Source organism: Triturus cristatus, chromosome 7 (genome assembly GCF_964204655.1).
Source record: "Triturus cristatus chromosome 7, aTriCri1.1, whole genome shotgun sequence".
NCBI lineage: Eukaryota > Metazoa > Chordata > Amphibia > Caudata > Salamandridae > Triturus > Triturus cristatus.
The window spans coordinates 705486115-705502988 of record NC_140590.1 but is presented as its reverse complement, the minus strand read 5'-3'; the positions used below and the strand labels follow the sequence as shown (position 1 = coordinate 705502988).

Here is a 16874-nt window from a genome sequence, read left to right as displayed (position 1 = left end):
TGATTTATTCTTTTAAACATTTGTCAAAGTATTTAGTCAGGAGTGCTGCTAGAGTCTCATCAAAAAGTGTAGTGTGGATGAATGGAAGAACTGCACTAAATCAATTTCTGAGTTTTGTTTTGAACATTCGTTGTCATATTTTATAAATATGGTACCATACAATCATTGTCAGTTTTAACCTTCCTTGTCATATTCAGTAAGTATACTTATATAATATAATACAATATAATATTATCGTATAAGTATGGTAGCATAATATCATCATCTAATATAAACATCGGCTCAAAAATATAGTTTAGAAACTATCACCCCACTAAAGTTGGTAATAAAAAATGTTCACGCAAGGGACAAAACTTTTGTAAACTATATTTAGAATATGATATTTATGTCAGACAATACTTCTGCATATAATATTCTGAAATGCAACCATTCTATCCAACATCTCATTATAAATGTCACAATTTAACCTGCTTAGATTTGTGGCACATGGCATCAAGGATGCGAAAAAGCAAACAAACAAAACTAGCAGTCACCACATTTTCATCAAACTTGGTTTATTCAAGTCATTTAAAAAAATAACAGAGCAATAGAAACTGTACAAATTCCAAATCGAAAGCAAAATTTAAGAATAAATAGAAAAACAGTATCTTAGGACAATGTCAGTCCTTCCTAAAAGGTGCAGGAAGTCTGTTCCACCAGAAAAAGATAAAGTTGTCAATGTACATTAAAGCCAAGTGCACCATCAGTCTGTGAAAGAGCGCTCCAACTGGCTTGGATTAGAAATATGAAATGTATGAACACACTTTTTGCCAATTAAGGACCTTATAAACAAGATACGTTTTATGAAAGAAGACACAACAGCATAAATTTGGAGACACAAAGTATGGATTGCTAGTCTGCCTTCTTTATAAGGGAACAAGAATGGATTTTTGGCTCAGTTGAGTAAAAACTGAGAGAGATGACTAAATTCTCAGCTGGTCATTATTGTACTGATAAAGATCACAGTCTTGTCCTTTAATAGTATCAACGTGATTCTGCCCCATTAAGTCATTTAGCTTGCTGCTTTAAGTATGAGGATAGAGACCAGTTATCAAATCAGAATTGCATTTAGCAGAATGTATAATGATCTGAGTCCATAAATGGTGTTTTTCAGTGAAATTCAAGAGCACTGTTCCAGGATCCAGTAGCATGGTGAGCAAAAAACGATGGATTTAGTCCCAGATCTCTGTACTGGGGTGAATGTATGACATTGTTCTGCATTCTGTCCATCAACTGTTGTTTTTGCATGTGTAGTAGACGTAGCTGGGGAAATACGTCTTATCTCCATTTTACTTACCACTATTAACAACTAGTGGACCCAGCTGTACTTCAATATCTCAAGTGAACATGTCAAACTGTTGATGCTGTATACATATTTGTATGCATATCTCTGGTCACCTTTTACCATAACTTTGTATGTTTATCTGAAAATTACTCTGCAGCCACAGAAATGCTCCATTCAGGCCCACAAATACTGTAAAAAATGCCCTACCCAGTTTGAGCATAACTGGGATTGATGGAGGCTCATTTCCAGAGGATGATGTACATTCACATGGGATTTAACAAGAAGAGATGTCTGATTGTACGCTTGACAGAAAAGGCAATAGAAATTGAGTTCAAAGAGAAAATCCTGGGAGAATCAGTACTTTAATAATTCCCCCAACAATGCATATTTCATTAGAATATTCCAGATCTTTGACGTTACAAATTGGTGAATTTTTAAGTCCTTTGTAGTGAGAATTTGTGGTATTTGCATGAATTTGTTTTAGGAAGATTATCATTATTTTGACCGATATGTAATTCTTGATAGAATACATATGTCATTTATTTCTAAACCAACTGTTGGAGTTTTGGATATTTTGAACAAATATTTTAAGACGATTGGAGTGGCTTTTATGAACTTTAGGGGATATTTGGGATCAACACTGGAAACATTGCTTGCAAATCATTGAAACTCCTCGTCATTCAATGAGAATTCAGCAATGTGGGATTAGGGAAGAGGGTTTAAAGAAACGCAGGAGGCCACGCGCCATTATCCTGCTGTCAAAGAACGCCACCAAACCTGACAGGATGGTATTTTAAAATGTGTGGAAAAGTGTGGCCATGAGATGAATGCTCCAGCCTTATTCCAGTGGAAATATCAGCCAGCGTTCTACTCTATTATTAAAAATGTGATACCTCAGCTCCCAAAGCAGAGTAAATATTCATTACTTTTTAGGCACCAAGGTTTTTAATGCTGTTAAAACATCCTACAATTATCCCCCATCGCTTCCCCCTTTCAGCTTTATTACTTGTTTTTATAAAGTGCTATTATCTATTAGTGGCGCCAACGAGCGTTCAGCATGAAAAGTTCAAATACTACAAGTATTGTGCAGCACACACTGTGAACTGAATCTGTGGAAAGTGACTTTTCACCCAACTGCCTTGCATGGAAATGGCCTGTTGGGGAGCCGTCTGATTTTCAATACTGATTAAAATGCACATCTGCCCATCGAAATGCAAAAACTATCAGCCCACCCTCCAGCTCAGCTAAGACCCTATCTCCTCATACATGGTTCTTGCCTCATTTTTCTGAATCTTTAGGAAGTGGTTAACCTGTTCAAGGTAGTTTCTCCTCAACCACTCTTCAAATGCAATGCACGTTTGGAAACAGTGTGCGCTTAATTGATTGAACATACAGTCCTCAGATTCACAAACCAAATACTAAGGCATGTAGACAGTCATTAATGAGACTGACATGTAGAAACCACATTTTTACAGAACCTCCACAGCCTTACAAAAAGCGAAAATCTACAACATGCTTTTGGGTTGCATAGAAATTGACAGCTCTTGCAAACTACACTCACATGCTGCTTGGACTCACAAGCATGTGCAACTCAACAAAGTGCCTTTGGTCAAAAAGCACCCTCATAATCAGTAGGGCGGTGCCGAATGTCCAACTATGGCTATAATGTGTTGGAGTCCTGCCTTCCCAGTTGGGAATCATTTCATTTCAGCGTTGATGGGTGCATTTCTCCGTTTTTCTGTGTAGCTGGCAATAGGTGTGTGCGTGATTTTTAATCAATTGCTTTAATTATAAGCAGGTTGCATATATGGATACCTACAATGGATGTTTCTCCTTGCAGAATGGTCTTTTCCCCAAGAAATCTTTGAGAGTTTTTCCTTCCTTTAAAAACACAAACAAACCACAAAAAATGAGTTGTGTTAAACAGCACGTTTCCCTGTAGGAAACGAAAGGTCCTTTGGTTTGTTAATGGGAGTGACCGGATCCCAAATTCACGATGGTTAAAGACCGAACCCTATCTGTGAGTCAATTTGACGATCCTTGCTCGAGCATGTTGTTTGCGGTCACCTTGGTTTCAGGCCCCCCCCCACTAGATCTGGTAATCCTTTCATGGTTAACACCTTGCCAGTACAGGGAACCCACAGTGAGTAGGATATTGTTGCAATATAGAGCACGATTCCTGTTGATCCCCAGATCAATGCTTTCGAACCCTGCCTTCTTTTCCATATTGACTGGGGCCGCTTCCTTGGGGCTGATTGAATCGAAGGCGCTGACCGACATTTGGCGCCTTCCTCAGGTTTCCAGGATGGTTGATGGGAAAGCTGACGGTGGATGAGTCAGATACTGCTGCGGCTGGTCCTGCTGGGAAAAGGGAACAACGGATAAACATGGCTATTCTCTCCATGCATGTGGCCAATAGAATAATTGTCCTGGTAGTAACTTAGGGCCTCGAAAAGCATACATTTTTATTCCATTTACAATTTTGTGAATCCATTTAACGTTAGCAATGTTTATGCCTATTATCTAATGTCGTATGGAAATAAACATCTATCCTATTTATTTACATACCCCTAAATAAACATCACATTTCTTATCTAAAATATTTACTTATATTTTATAAAGCAATGCTCTTTTCAGAGCATGGAAAGTTAGATAAGAAGCAATATTTATATAGAATTCGGAAAGTGCGTGCATGTGTGCGTGCATACATATATTCAGACATACAGAGTGCGATATATTATTTTTTTAGCGTTTTTGAGTGTGGTCAGGAGCTATGACTCAGGAAAGGTGAAGCTTTGAGTGGGTCAACACCCCCCCACCCCTCCGCTTCCTCAACTATGGTAAGAAATACCATATTGCACTCGGCACCTGTGTATCCATGATGTTTTTCATGTTTTTTTTTAAAACAGATACTAAAAGTAGAATGCAAGGGTTCAAATTCGTGAATTGAGGCAAAACAATCACCCTGAATCGGCCTTTTGTGCAGGCAATCTATGAGGCAATAAATAGCGTTCTTCTCATATCAATTTTACTGTGTATGTGGTCATGCAGCCTACTGTATCCTCTGGCAACAGACTATGTATGTATTTATTATCGCTTATGCATGACAATGATCTCTGATTGATCTCCAAAGATGTAATGTTCGTCCCCATTTAGTTACTAGACCAGACCTGTTTCCTGGGACTAAGACTCAGTGCAATTTTGACCCAGATGCAAACACGACAAAACTGACTCCTTTTTAGGTCGAGCCTAGAGTCAGCTCACATGTGCTGCTCTGCAAGACTTTATGTATCTACAATATGGTCTTTAACCAAGCTCATCGACCGCCACTCGCTCTCTGCTGTGCCAATCAGAAATGATGGCCCCCTAATAGTGGACTGTTTTCCAAACTCCCTCCCCTGGGTGCTTGGTTGACGCCAAGGCATGTTCACTCGGAGAAACTTTTTGTTGGCCATCCACTGCATTCAAAGGCTTCTTTTTGTTAGAGCATGTGATGGCCCCTCATCCCTCTTCACTGCATGGATTCCATGTCAAGCACACTTGTGGGTGGGACATCTGAGCATTAGGATATATTTCATTATGCCAATGCTGCTGTGGGGTGCCGAAGACTGTTCACTGGCAGCCTGTTGCTTATGACTTTTCTTTGTGCCACTGCGTGCTCGCTGACAGATGCTGCTGCGGCTTCTGCCTCGTTACGACTGATATTTCCTTCCCACACCAACATGTCAGTCTGCCACAGAGGCGCTTTCCTGTGGCGCTCTGCTGCTGCTGCTCAAACGGAGAATGTGAACCGTAAAAATTCCCCCAACACCGCAGAGCTTGTCCAACCTTTTCTACATTTGCTATGTTAAGTTAACAGTGTTTTCTGTAGCGCTGTATTGCTATCAGTAAGGCTTTGAAGCGCCCTAGTCTCAAGCATTCTGTAAAAGACCGCTGTCTGTTTCCTGTTTCTTTCTAGTAGGTTCGTCAGTAGTATGGAAGTGGTTACTATTTCGTGTATATGTTTGTTTGTAATCATTGTGTGGTTTGTGTTGGACTGGAGATATCAGTACCAACCGGAAAGTGATTCAAAGCCCAGTAGACCAACAATAGTAGCATATTCAATCCCACAGCTGTACAACCAGACTACGTCCTTAAACACACATTTCTGTACTTGAACTGGGACCTGACCGGGGCTGTGCCTCGGACTTTGTAGTTCCTGTGCTGAGAAGCTTTAGCAGAGTTGCGTGACGTCTTGCCACAGGGTTGGAAATGCAGGAATGCTGAAGACCAGGCCTGTACCTCACTTGCAGAGTTATGTTCCTGAATAGCCGAGGGTTTTTGAGGTGCTTGTCCTCAGAATTAGGAGGTGCTTTGGCAGAGATGTGTGTAATTCCCAGCATGGGACTAGTGTGTGCTATTGGTCATCTTTGAGATGCAGTGGCAGAGCCCTAAAAATAATTGTACTCCTTATTTAGAGCGAACACAGTGTGTGTGGGTCTAAATACTTAAATATCTAGATTATTCCAGGTCCAGAATTGCTGCATTTCTGGTAAAAGTACAGAAAGATAATGGCAGGAATGATATAGTTGAGAACCGAGGGGCATAAATAGAGTCATTTTTAAGGTCCGAGGTCTGTACAGAAGAAGCACTACATGTTGGAATTGGGGTGCAGTGACTTGATGGGCCCATTTGCCAGCTGTTTATCAGTGAGATATGGCTTCATGCTCATGACTTATGGTTCTCATCTGTGATTTATGGCTATGATTTGAATTAATAAACTGCAAGTAGAGGTGAATTGGTTGGAGGAATGTTGGACGAGTAGCATGATTGGGCATGTTTTTCAGACTAAACATGTTGTTACAACAATCTGATAAGCCACCTCTTCAAACAATAAAACTAGAGCGAAGTGTTAGCACCATATAGTACAGATGTGGCATTGACTGTCTGCATCTCGAAAACCAGTCTCTGAGCTGACTGAATCCTTTTTCAAACAGCTCACTTTGCAGGGAAAATGGATCCATGAAAAAGGGGAGATATACTCTTGGGATTCACTTCTGATTTCTGTGAACTGAAAAAATGCCCTGGCATTGCTGTGACTGCCTCTGTCGGTCTTAGTCGGTCTTGCAGCAGCTAGGCATTTAGGGCATATAAAGAAGTACACTGGAAGAAAGGTAAATGGTTCTTTATTGGCTCCATTCACCACCACAATGTCCAGTCAGCTGAAGGCAGCAGTAGAACCTTACAACAATACAGTACAGAACATTCCAATTGTGACAGAATTGCGGGGTTGTGGGTTATGGGTTGTACCAATTAAATTAGATATAACAGGCATGTTCCCATTTTTGTTTTTCTTAATACTCTGTACTCAGGCGAGAAAGGTCTTCAACCCCCTACCTGCATACTGGTTGTGAGGAAGCCTGACTTTTGCGATTGGAAGCATCACTTTCCCATGGGGTCGACTGTTGGAGGGTTGGATCCCATTGGTCATGATCCTGTGGTCAGATGTGCTTTCCAGGTGGAGCGGTCTTGTGACATTGTTTTTCGGGCGAGGAAGCTGAGAAAAGACACATAAACAAGAGGGATAAGAAAATGCATTTTTTTTTTTTTTTTTTACCATTTTCAATCTTTGTGTATATTACTTTGGCTGAGTAAGGATCTCGATTCCAATGAGCAGGAGTAGCAGGAAATAGTTCAACATTTACCCAGAGCCCATTTTGAATGACACACAGTGGCTCAAATTTACATGGATTTAAATTTCCTTGATCAATGAAATGTGACTCCTGTTTAAATAGATTATCAACCAGAGGCTAAGCAAGCTGTGACCTAGCAGGGCAGATGGGAGGTACTGTTACTAAATTAATTGTTGATGATACAGCAGATGATTTAAACAAAATGTATCTCATGACTTATGAGCTTGCTCTCCAGGTACTTACCCCTTGCCCAGTGACCTCGAAGGACCGGGACCTTCTCTTCCTTCGTTTGGCTTCCTGCATCTCCTCTCGCTTGTCCAACTTTTTGGTTCCTTTCTTCTGGGCCTGCAGCCACATGGCTGGTGAGTCAGTGTCTGGGTTGACTCCCTGGGAGGTGATCATCTCACCAGTGCTGGTGGAGAGGTTGTCCTCACTGGCTGCATGCTGCAAGATAGGACTGGGTGGGCGCTTGTGGGCAGGGCTTCCCTGAAAAGGTGGGTCCTCTGTCTCACTGAGTGAATGCAGTGATAAATTGCTGCGCTCTTTCATAGGCTCCAACAGGTGCAAGCGGTCAGTCTCGAGCGCCTTGGAGCGGCGACGGGCGGCTTTTACTGCGATGCTCTTGGTGTTTTTTAAGATGGTCGTCCTCTCTGTGGAGTTAAGTAAGGCATGGGCCAGTTAGAGCTGGTATGTGTCAGGCACAGGAGGGTAAGAATCACAACATGCAGACCAATCATGCACTGTTTCTAGAGCAGGCTTTACCTCCTACTGTGGAGAGCACCCCACCCTTATTTATCTTCCTTTGTTGGGACAGTCCTCTGCAGCATCCTTTGGCGGATTTACAGAAGCCACGGACAACTTTAAGAATGCTCTTGTTCTTTGTAATTGCTTTTCCCAAATATTAGGCACATACATAAAGGAGGCAAGACCCAGAATTTATAGGCTGAGCTGTTAATTGGTGTCTCCGTTGTACCAGGATGCCTGCTAACTCCAGATCATCATGTGACTACAGCATTGTTATTGTCCACTCTTCAAGAACCTCAGTGAATATCGCATTCTGAAAAGAGTCCATTATGCCAGGCTTGAAACACATTGAAGCTCTCGCTCCAGTGGAGGACTTTACTTTCCAGACTTGGGGGCATATTACCAAGGACGGAGTTAAAATTATCGCCGCTTTAGCAGCAGAAAACTGCCGCTAAAGCGGCGATAATGGCCTTGATAATATGTCCTTGAGAATTCCAATAGAAGCTCATGTTCTGGTGTCAACATGGGCTTCTATGGGAATTCTCTGCGGCATATTATCAAGCCCATTATCGACGCTTTAGCGGCAGTTTTCTGCCGCTAAAGCGGCAATAATTTTAAGGCCGTGCTTGATAATATGCCCCTTGGACCTCTCATAATTACTAAGTTCAAACTAAAATACACCCAAGTGTCCAGAAACGATTCACTTTGCAATGCAAACTCCACTGCTCATTCCTATGGCCAGTGCCAAGTGAAAATGCAATTTTCAGTTGTTGGGACTTACCTTTGCGAGCAAGCATGGTCTCTGGAATATTCTCGATGCTATCAGGAGAAGAGTTCAAATGACTGCTCACGCTAACCATGCTGTCCCGGGGAGGATACTGCAGGGAAATAGGACATGTTCACATATACAATAAAGAAGCGTAACAGACAAAACCAAAACAAGTGGAAGGGAGACAGAAAGAGGCATTTGCCTGTGTCTTAAGGACCTGTTAGCTGTGGCTTGACAGAGTATGTGCCAGCAGGCCAGTTGTTACCACTTTGCCTTCTAAAGAGAGTGGGTTTTTGCCTTGCCTGGTGTTATATTTCTCTCTCGTCTGATGCTATTGGCTGTAAGGAGTATCAATCAACCCTCCATGGAGTCGTTACATTACAATGCAAAAGCGTCTGTTGCACACCTCAAAGTTCAACAAATCTTGACACTGTCAATTATTATCTATATCACAGATGCATTGCATACAGAAGACAACTGTTTTTTTCACAGCAGGCGATTTTCAAATATTTCAGCCAGGGCTCAAAATGCAAGCCAGACCTATTGATTTTGCCTGTTTAAAGCCTAACAGTCGAAGTGTATCGTCCAGTACACAGTGTGAGCTTCGGCTAAAAAGCTGCTGAGGGCTGCACTTCAGGGTTACGATGTCTAATTATCTCATTTTGCTCCATTGTGGGGAAGGTATTTGATGTTCTGCCTGCTGGGGATGTTGGCCAAGCCCTGCATCATGTGGTGGTAAAGAAAGCTTATGGCCTGCTCTTTTTTGCACATATATCACTGACCCTTATAACTGAAAATTCTCTGTAATTTGTCCTCAGCCAGAAATGTAAAACTGAGAGGAAATTGCAGAGGAAATCTCCAGCAGACCGAGTTTTAAAACAGACAAAGGCAAAGAGGATTGGTCGCCCACCCAATTGCGTCACTTTGCCTGTTTCTGCAGCGGATAAACATGGGATTAAAATATTCTCACTTACAAAAGAAGGGTTGGCGTTGTTTACCCTGAGAAAAGGTCCCCATCATCAAAATGCTGCGGTAGTTCTGGGAGTCCTTTTCTTGCCCGCTAAGTAAAATCAAGCTGGTATCCGAAGAAACCAGAGGAATTGGAAACTAATTTTTACATGGCAGGCACACATCAGATTGGGTTCTCGACTACTATGCACCAGAGCTGTGACATTGGTCAGCTGGAGTAAATTGCCAACAGATGATTCAATTTATTGGAGTTGATCATTGTGTAATGGAGCAAAGACTACCCCCTGCAATAGGTACATCAACCGTCCAGTGCTAACAAGTCCCCTGGTGTTAGATATAGACACATGGGGGCATATTTCCAAGCCCCTCTCTCCATCACAACGTTACTTTCAGTGACGTTGTGATGGCGATAGGGGCTTTGCCTGATTTACAAGGCAGGGTTAAGCCACATAACGTGCCTTGTAAATAATGCACCCTTACACGCTGTACTTAGCGTGAAAGGGGAGGGCAATGGGTGTTGCTGTGGGTGTTCCACCACAACACCCATTGATTCTGACATTGCCTCCTATTTGAAAGGGAGGTGCAAATAGGAGGCAGCGCCAGAATTGAGACCAGGGAAATCCTGGTCTTACCTTGGCGCAACAAGGAAAAAAGTTTGATTTCCCCTCGTTTTTGCTGTTTTCATGTGTGCTGCGTTGTTCAGCACACATGAAAACAGCAAAAGGCCAATGATTGTCTATGTACAGGAAGGTCCTCCATCCTGCACATAAACCACCTTTTTTTCAAAATGCTGTTTTGCAACTACTGTGTGTGCTGCATCAAGCAGCACACATAGAAGTTACAAAAGCAGCATTTAAAGATCGTTTATGTGCAGGCAGGGGGACCTTCATGTACATAAACAATCTTCCCTGAATGCAGACATCCTTGCACTATGATGCAATGGTACCTGCGTTGGCGCTAGGCTGCTAAACTTAGAGCCAGCGCAGGGGGAAATGCAGGGCTGCACCATATTCTTGTAGCCAAGGAGGCTAACGACACGCTCTGCCACTTCTTTCGTAAATATGCCCCATGGCATCTAATGCTGGCGATACGGTAGTGTTGGTGATACGCTACTTTCTAGCACATGCTGGAGGTGATATTAAACTTTTTTGACTAGCCATGCCTGCTGAGTGGCGCCTATAAGCCACATTTGCCTCCCTTGAGGTGAAGATATGACATGATCTGTCCTCTTTCGACTGGATCTACGCTGTGCTCTGACAGCTAGAGGAGTAAACAGGTCATGCTTTGCCTTCTGTTGCTTGTAAAATATCAATTTCTGTGCCCAGGTGGTGGTGGAATGTCATGGTCTGTATATATGTTGGTGTGCTGTCATGCTTAGGTCCATGATAGTGGTGAGATGTCATGCTCTGCTACTTGAAGAAGCTTTACCCCATGGTGGTGACATTATGTGACGCCCTTGGCACTGGCTGGGGTATTATGTCATGGTCTGCCCTCTATTGGGCCTGATTTCATGCTATGAAGTCTGATGGTGAAGAGAAACAGGGGCATATTTACAATAGAATGGCGGAGCGCAGCATTTTGCTAAAATTGCTATCGCCGGGCTACGCAATTCTGAAAACGCAGGGATGCTCCATATTTACAATGATACGGTGCACATCAGTATTTTCCCTAGTGCTGGTACTAAATTCAGCTGCCTAGAGCCAATGCAGGCACCATTGCACAATGCAAGGGTGCCTGCGTTAAAGCAATGATTGTTTATGTGCGGGAAGGGACACCTTCCTGCACATAAACAATCACTAATAGTGGTTTGTAACTCTTATGTGTGCTGCATTGCGCAGCACACATAGATGTTGCAAATCGTCACTTTTTTAATTATTGTTTATGTACAGGAAAGGACGCCTTCCTGCACATAAACCATTATTCATGGCGATTTGTTCTTTCTATGTGTGCACACATGTAACAGCATAAACGAGGAGAAATTAATAATTACTCCTCATTTCACCGTGTTAAGACCAGGTTATTTTTGGTTTTAATTTTGGCGTTATCCCTTATTTACGCCACCATTGTAAATAGGGGCAGTAACAAAATCAATAGCTGTTGCGATGGAACGCCCATGGCAACATCCATTGCCAGCCCCTTTCACGCTAAGAGTAGCATGAAAGGTGGCCTTATTTACAAGGCTAGTCATAAACAACAGGGTTATACACTAACCCGAGCGGCTGAGGAGCTGGTGTATAGTGAGGATTCGACCTCTAGACTGACCCGACATTCATTCATTTAGAGCTTATTGGAGAACCGGTGTTCGGATCTTTTTTTAAAGTCCCAGCTGACAAGTACGCATAATAGTTTAAAGGCAGTGCATTAAGTGTGCCGTCTACCCTGCAGCGTGTGAGAGAATTATTGAAGGAACATTTGTTGTATAACCCCTGTCCTGAAGAGGCCATAAGCAATAAAGGCTGAAACGTGGTCACGTCGACAGACATTGGATGGAGGAGTCACTAGATCAGTAGTGATTCTTAGATTTTTGTGGGGACACCTAAAAATTTGGGCCACTTTGCCTTCCCTAGTGTTCTCTTTTTGACTACCTCCCAGTGGTTCGCCTGCAATTTAGAGGAGGACACTGATGGGAATAATTTGCATTTGGGTTATTGTTATTTGTATCATGTCCTTTGTGCATTGTATGTACTCGATATTTTGTGATATATGTCATTGTGCTTCTCTTTGAATAAGCGCCTGTTTCTGTGTATTTTTGAAAATGATTTTTGATGTATTCACAATGAATATTTGATGTCCATGAAGGGGTAATTAAATGTGCTCTCTTTGTGAAAGTTCTTTTGTATTATTTCCTTGATACCTTTTTCTCATGCTTATTTACAAGGCGACATTAAGCCACGTTGAGTAAATAAGGCGAAGGGTTTATCTCCACAGGAACGTCACATAAAGTGACGTTCCTGTGGTGATAAGCCCTTGTAAATATGCCCCACAGTCTGCTACATTCCAGCCACAGAGATGGGATATGGTTGTAGCTATTATACCAGGCAAAGGTAATGTTCTGGCTGACTTTTGCACATTGGGCACACAAGGTCCTAGTTAATGTACAGCACCACAGAAGTCTTTCTGTGAGGGAGCAGGAATCACTCACCTCCTGTGTCACCATGCCATTCACATGGATGGGTGGTGGGGTCATCACCATAGAGCTTTTGATCTGCCTGGCACGAGGACTGGTCCGGAACACTCTTCCTATGTCCGAGCTGGAAAGACAGATGTAAAAAGCTGACAGAAAGCACCATTGGAGTATTTGCAGACCTATGGCTATGTTATTTCTTTTATTTCAGAAAACTGAGAGCTTCCACTTATCATTCTTGTGTCCAAATGTTGTTAATGTGTTCCATACTATTTGTGTGCTGAAAAAAAAAGGTGTAAAAATGTACCCTGAAAGGCCAAAACAATGTTGTCATTTTAGGTCCCACCTTCAGACTGCTTCAGCTGTCTATGTTGAAAGACATAATGTAAACACCAATACTTGCCATGGATTTTGGGTCAGCACATTGCTTAGCGTTGGTTGGCTTTCTTGCCTATCTAATTTGATTGCTTTTTTTTTACCATCCTTTCAGTTGGATGACATGTGTCCTTCCACTGATCTCAGTTAGGGAACTACATTTACCTTTTGCGTTTGGCACTCCATGAGTCTGCATGTGTTTTCTTGCTCCCTGACTCTCCACTTGGATGCTGCTTCTGTGATCCGAACCCCACCCTCCACGCTGTCCCACGCCCAAGCTCGTCACGGTTTCCCCAGCCCTCACTGTCCCACTCTACAATTTTTCATAACCAAATCCCCCCTTTCCCCAGGGCTGATACCTTGCCCTTGACTGGGGGGAATGTCTGCGTTGTCAGCATTCCGTCCATCATTTGTTTGTTGTAACGCTTTTCGCCCTAAGTGGGATGGGTATTCCCAGACGTGGGACCCATGCTCACTACGCCACTGGAGTCAAGCTATCCTGGCTGATGACGGCTGATAGCCAGAAACCGGTCCTAGGATGCTTGATTCCGGTCCAGGGAAGACATGGCTTGGCAGTTCAGGTTGGACTGTTCCCATGAGGCACAGGGTCAAGACTGATTTGCATATGGCCATGTCTGAACTGGGGTGGCGTAGTGGGCAAAAGAACGATGGATTTAACCCAGATCTCTTGACTGGGGGAGAATGTCTGAATTGTCAGCATTCCGTCCATCATTTGTTTGTTGTAACGCTTTTTGCCCTAAGTGGGATGGGTATTCCCAGACGTGGGACCCGTGCTCACTACGCCACTGGAGTCAAGCTATCCTGGCTGATGACGGCTGATAGCCAGAAACCGGTCCTAGGATGCTTGATTCCGGTCCAGGGAGGACATGGCTTGGCAGTTCGGGCTGGACTGTTCCCATGAGGCACAGGGTCAAGACTGATTTGCATATGGCCATGTCTGAACTGGGGTGGCGTAGTGGGCAAAAGAACAATGGATTTAACCCAGATCTCTTGACTGGGGGAGAATGTCTGCATTGTCAGCATTCCGTCCATCATTTGTTTGTTGTAACGCTTTTCGCCCTAAGTGGGATGGGTATTCCCAGACGTGGGACCCGTGCTCACTACGACACTGGAGTCAAGCTATCCTGGCTGATGACGGCTGATAGCCAGAAACCGGTCCTAGGATGCTTGATTCCGGTCCAGGGAAGACATGGCTTGGCAGTTCGGGCTGGACTGTTCCCATGAGGCACAGGGTCAAGACTGATTTGCATATGGCCATGTCTGAACTGGGGTGGCGTAGTGGGCAAAAGAACAATGGATTTAACCCAGATCTCTTGACTGGGGGAGAATGTCTGCATTGTCAGCATTCCATCCATCATTTGTTTGTTGTAACCCTTGCCCATCCATGCTATGCATGCTCACTGCTGGCATTTGGTGTTTACTTCCTCCCAACACCCCTCTCTTACTCCATGGCACCACCCACCTGCCCTGTTTTTATTAATTATTATTCCTCTTTCTTTTTAGGAGATCCCTGCAAGTGGAATTTGCAATCAGGACAATGAACATACAGCATGTATATAAATATTTTTTTAATTTACTGATCTTAGGATATCTTTCTTGGAAAGGTAAATAAGAAAAAAGCTGCTGCTGCGTCATGATGCATGCACACAGATACGTCATCACGCTCCGATCACTGTAGTATGTGAATACATCATTGTGGTTTTTGTTTAAGGTCCGACCATTGAGGCACCTGTCAGCTTCCTTCTAGCAAGCTTCTTTTTGGTTGATTGTCCGCTACCTGTGGCTGGAGCTCCGCTGGGGAAGATAAATACAGACCACTGTGACCCTGTGATCCTGCTCTAGGTATCCTACTCTAGATCCTTGTCAAGCAGGGTAGAGGCTACCTCACTGGGAGTTACAATTCATATGGCCAGTAACATAGCCATTGGCAAGCTCATATCTTAGAGTTTGGTAGCACAGCTTGTTCACGTACATCCAGGGTCTCTGGGTGCAGTGCTCGGTGCAATGCCCGCCCAGCCCCCCATCCCTCCGTATTCTTGTAGTGCTAACCCACAAGGTGACTTCATCAACACAAACAAAAATGTCAGGCATTCATGTATAATGCCAATATCTATGCACCAACGTATCTGCAAAGGAAGAGTGTCATCATCAGTGATTTATTCAATTATATGCAGTGAGCTGCTAGTTCGGACAAATTACTATGAGGAATACATTGCACTTAAAGAGGCCCTACAATCCAATGGAAGGACAATTCCTTACACACTTGTCGGTTGCTGCTGGTGTAGAACGGTGCATCAAAGCCCCATGTGGTGATGGGGACCAGGGATAACTCACAACTGGCAAGGCAGTTATTTTGATTTTATGTTTGTGATGCTTTGCGGGCGGGTTGCTCTGGGAACAGGGCAGAGGAGGAGTGGTTTGCCCACTCCTAAGAGCGCAATGACTGTTTGGTTGGCCCTCTTGGGCCGCCCAAACCATTCATGCGCACTTTCCCAGTTCTCCATGCAGGCTGCATTACAGCCTGAATGGAGAACATGCCCTCCCCTCCAGCCCCTGGCTGAGCACTGTGTCACAGCGCTCAGACCAATCACAATGCTGCATTGCAGTGTTGTGATTGGCTTTGGGGAGGGAGCCTGGCTGCCTGCTTCCTGTTCTTGAAGTCAGAGGCAGGAGAGCAGGAGCAAAGACGCGGGACCCGGCGGCAAGCTAAGTTATATTTTTTACATTTAAAAAAAAATTATTCTCACTCCCTCCTGTAATAGCTACCTCCCCCAACCCCCTTTGTGACCCTGCGACCCCCCGCAACCACCCCACCCGCAAGCCATGCAGGCTCCCACTGGAACCTCATACTCTTGTGTACCGGATGAAACAATATGTGGCATTTTTTATGCAAAACTCTGAAGTCGTTTTTTTACAAATCCTGTCGTTTGTTAGCCGGGGCCCAAAGCAGGAATCGCCCTTAAGGAAATAGGCATGTTTCCCCGCAATATTTTTGCGGGGAGTCCTGCTCTGATGCTGACATCCTCTCTCCTCAGAAGAGCATATGGTCATCTTCAGATGGCAAAATGACTCTTGATCTGACAATCAACACGCTGAATACATACTTGTCAATACTCTTTGCCCAAACAAGGTAGACTTTCGGGTGTCAAAGGTATTAATTAGCATACTGAAATCACAGATGGTATAATTTCGATTGCCTCTCTTTTTAAACTAGGCAGTTATGGAAACGGAAAAAATAGCCATACTATGAAAAGTACAAAAATAACGCTTGAAAACCCTCAATTTCGTTTCTTTTATTAGTCACACTAAACATAATTATAATAATGTGGTGCAGCTTGTCTCAACAACAGTATCAAATACAAAGCTTTATTTGTACAAGGAACAGCATCCTGCCAACCTTCCCCTCTGCCGAACACTCCTACAGCCAGTACATGCTTTTTAGGTCTCACCTGGGCAGCGCATGCGCGGCATGCGCTGTCACTTCGAGACATACGGTATCTACTCTAAGGGCTATCAGCCACGCTTATGTTTTTAATTGGCCTGTTTGTGTGCCGTGGCCATTTTCCTTCTTTTTGGTGTGTGTGTGTTCCCTTCCATGGCTACTGGCCCTGTTACAGGTCTTATTTTGCTTCTTGCCATTTAAGTTAGTTAGTGCACTATTTTTTTTGGTTGCCTTGGCTTGTGTGTTTGAAATGTTGTCTTTGTTGAATTTCAGAGGCAAATGCGTGCAGCTCATTTTCAACCACACACTTGGGGCCATATTATCAAGGATGGCGTTAAAATTATCGCCGCTTTAGCGACAGGAAACTGCCACTAAAGCGGCGATCATGGGCTTGATAATATGCCGCAGAGAATTCCAATAGAGGCCCATGTTCC

At 43.5% G+C, this 16874-nt stretch overlaps 1 protein-coding gene across 2 annotated transcripts in view; it reads right to left on the bottom strand.

Moving 5' to 3' along the window:
• Window positions 1-537: 537 nt before the first annotated feature.
• KIF19 (kinesin family member 19) overlaps window positions 538-16874 on the bottom strand; it is a 275355-nt gene continuing 259018 nt past the window's right edge. The window contains exons 16-20 of one of the 2 annotated variants that reach the window (XM_085617363.1): window positions 12621-12729; window positions 8522-8618; window positions 7240-7646; window positions 6701-6860; window positions 538-3685 (exon numbers count right to left, since the gene is read on the bottom strand). In XM_085617363.1, coding sequence (XP_085473489.1) covers window positions 3519-3685; window positions 6701-6860; window positions 7240-7646; window positions 8522-8618; window positions 12621-12729 — 940 coding nt within the window. In that variant the 3' untranslated portion in view covers window positions 538-3518. The remainder of the gene's footprint in view (window positions 3686-6700; window positions 6861-7239; window positions 7647-8521; window positions 8619-12620; window positions 12730-16874) is intronic. The other variant, XM_085617364.1, reaches the window with a different exon arrangement.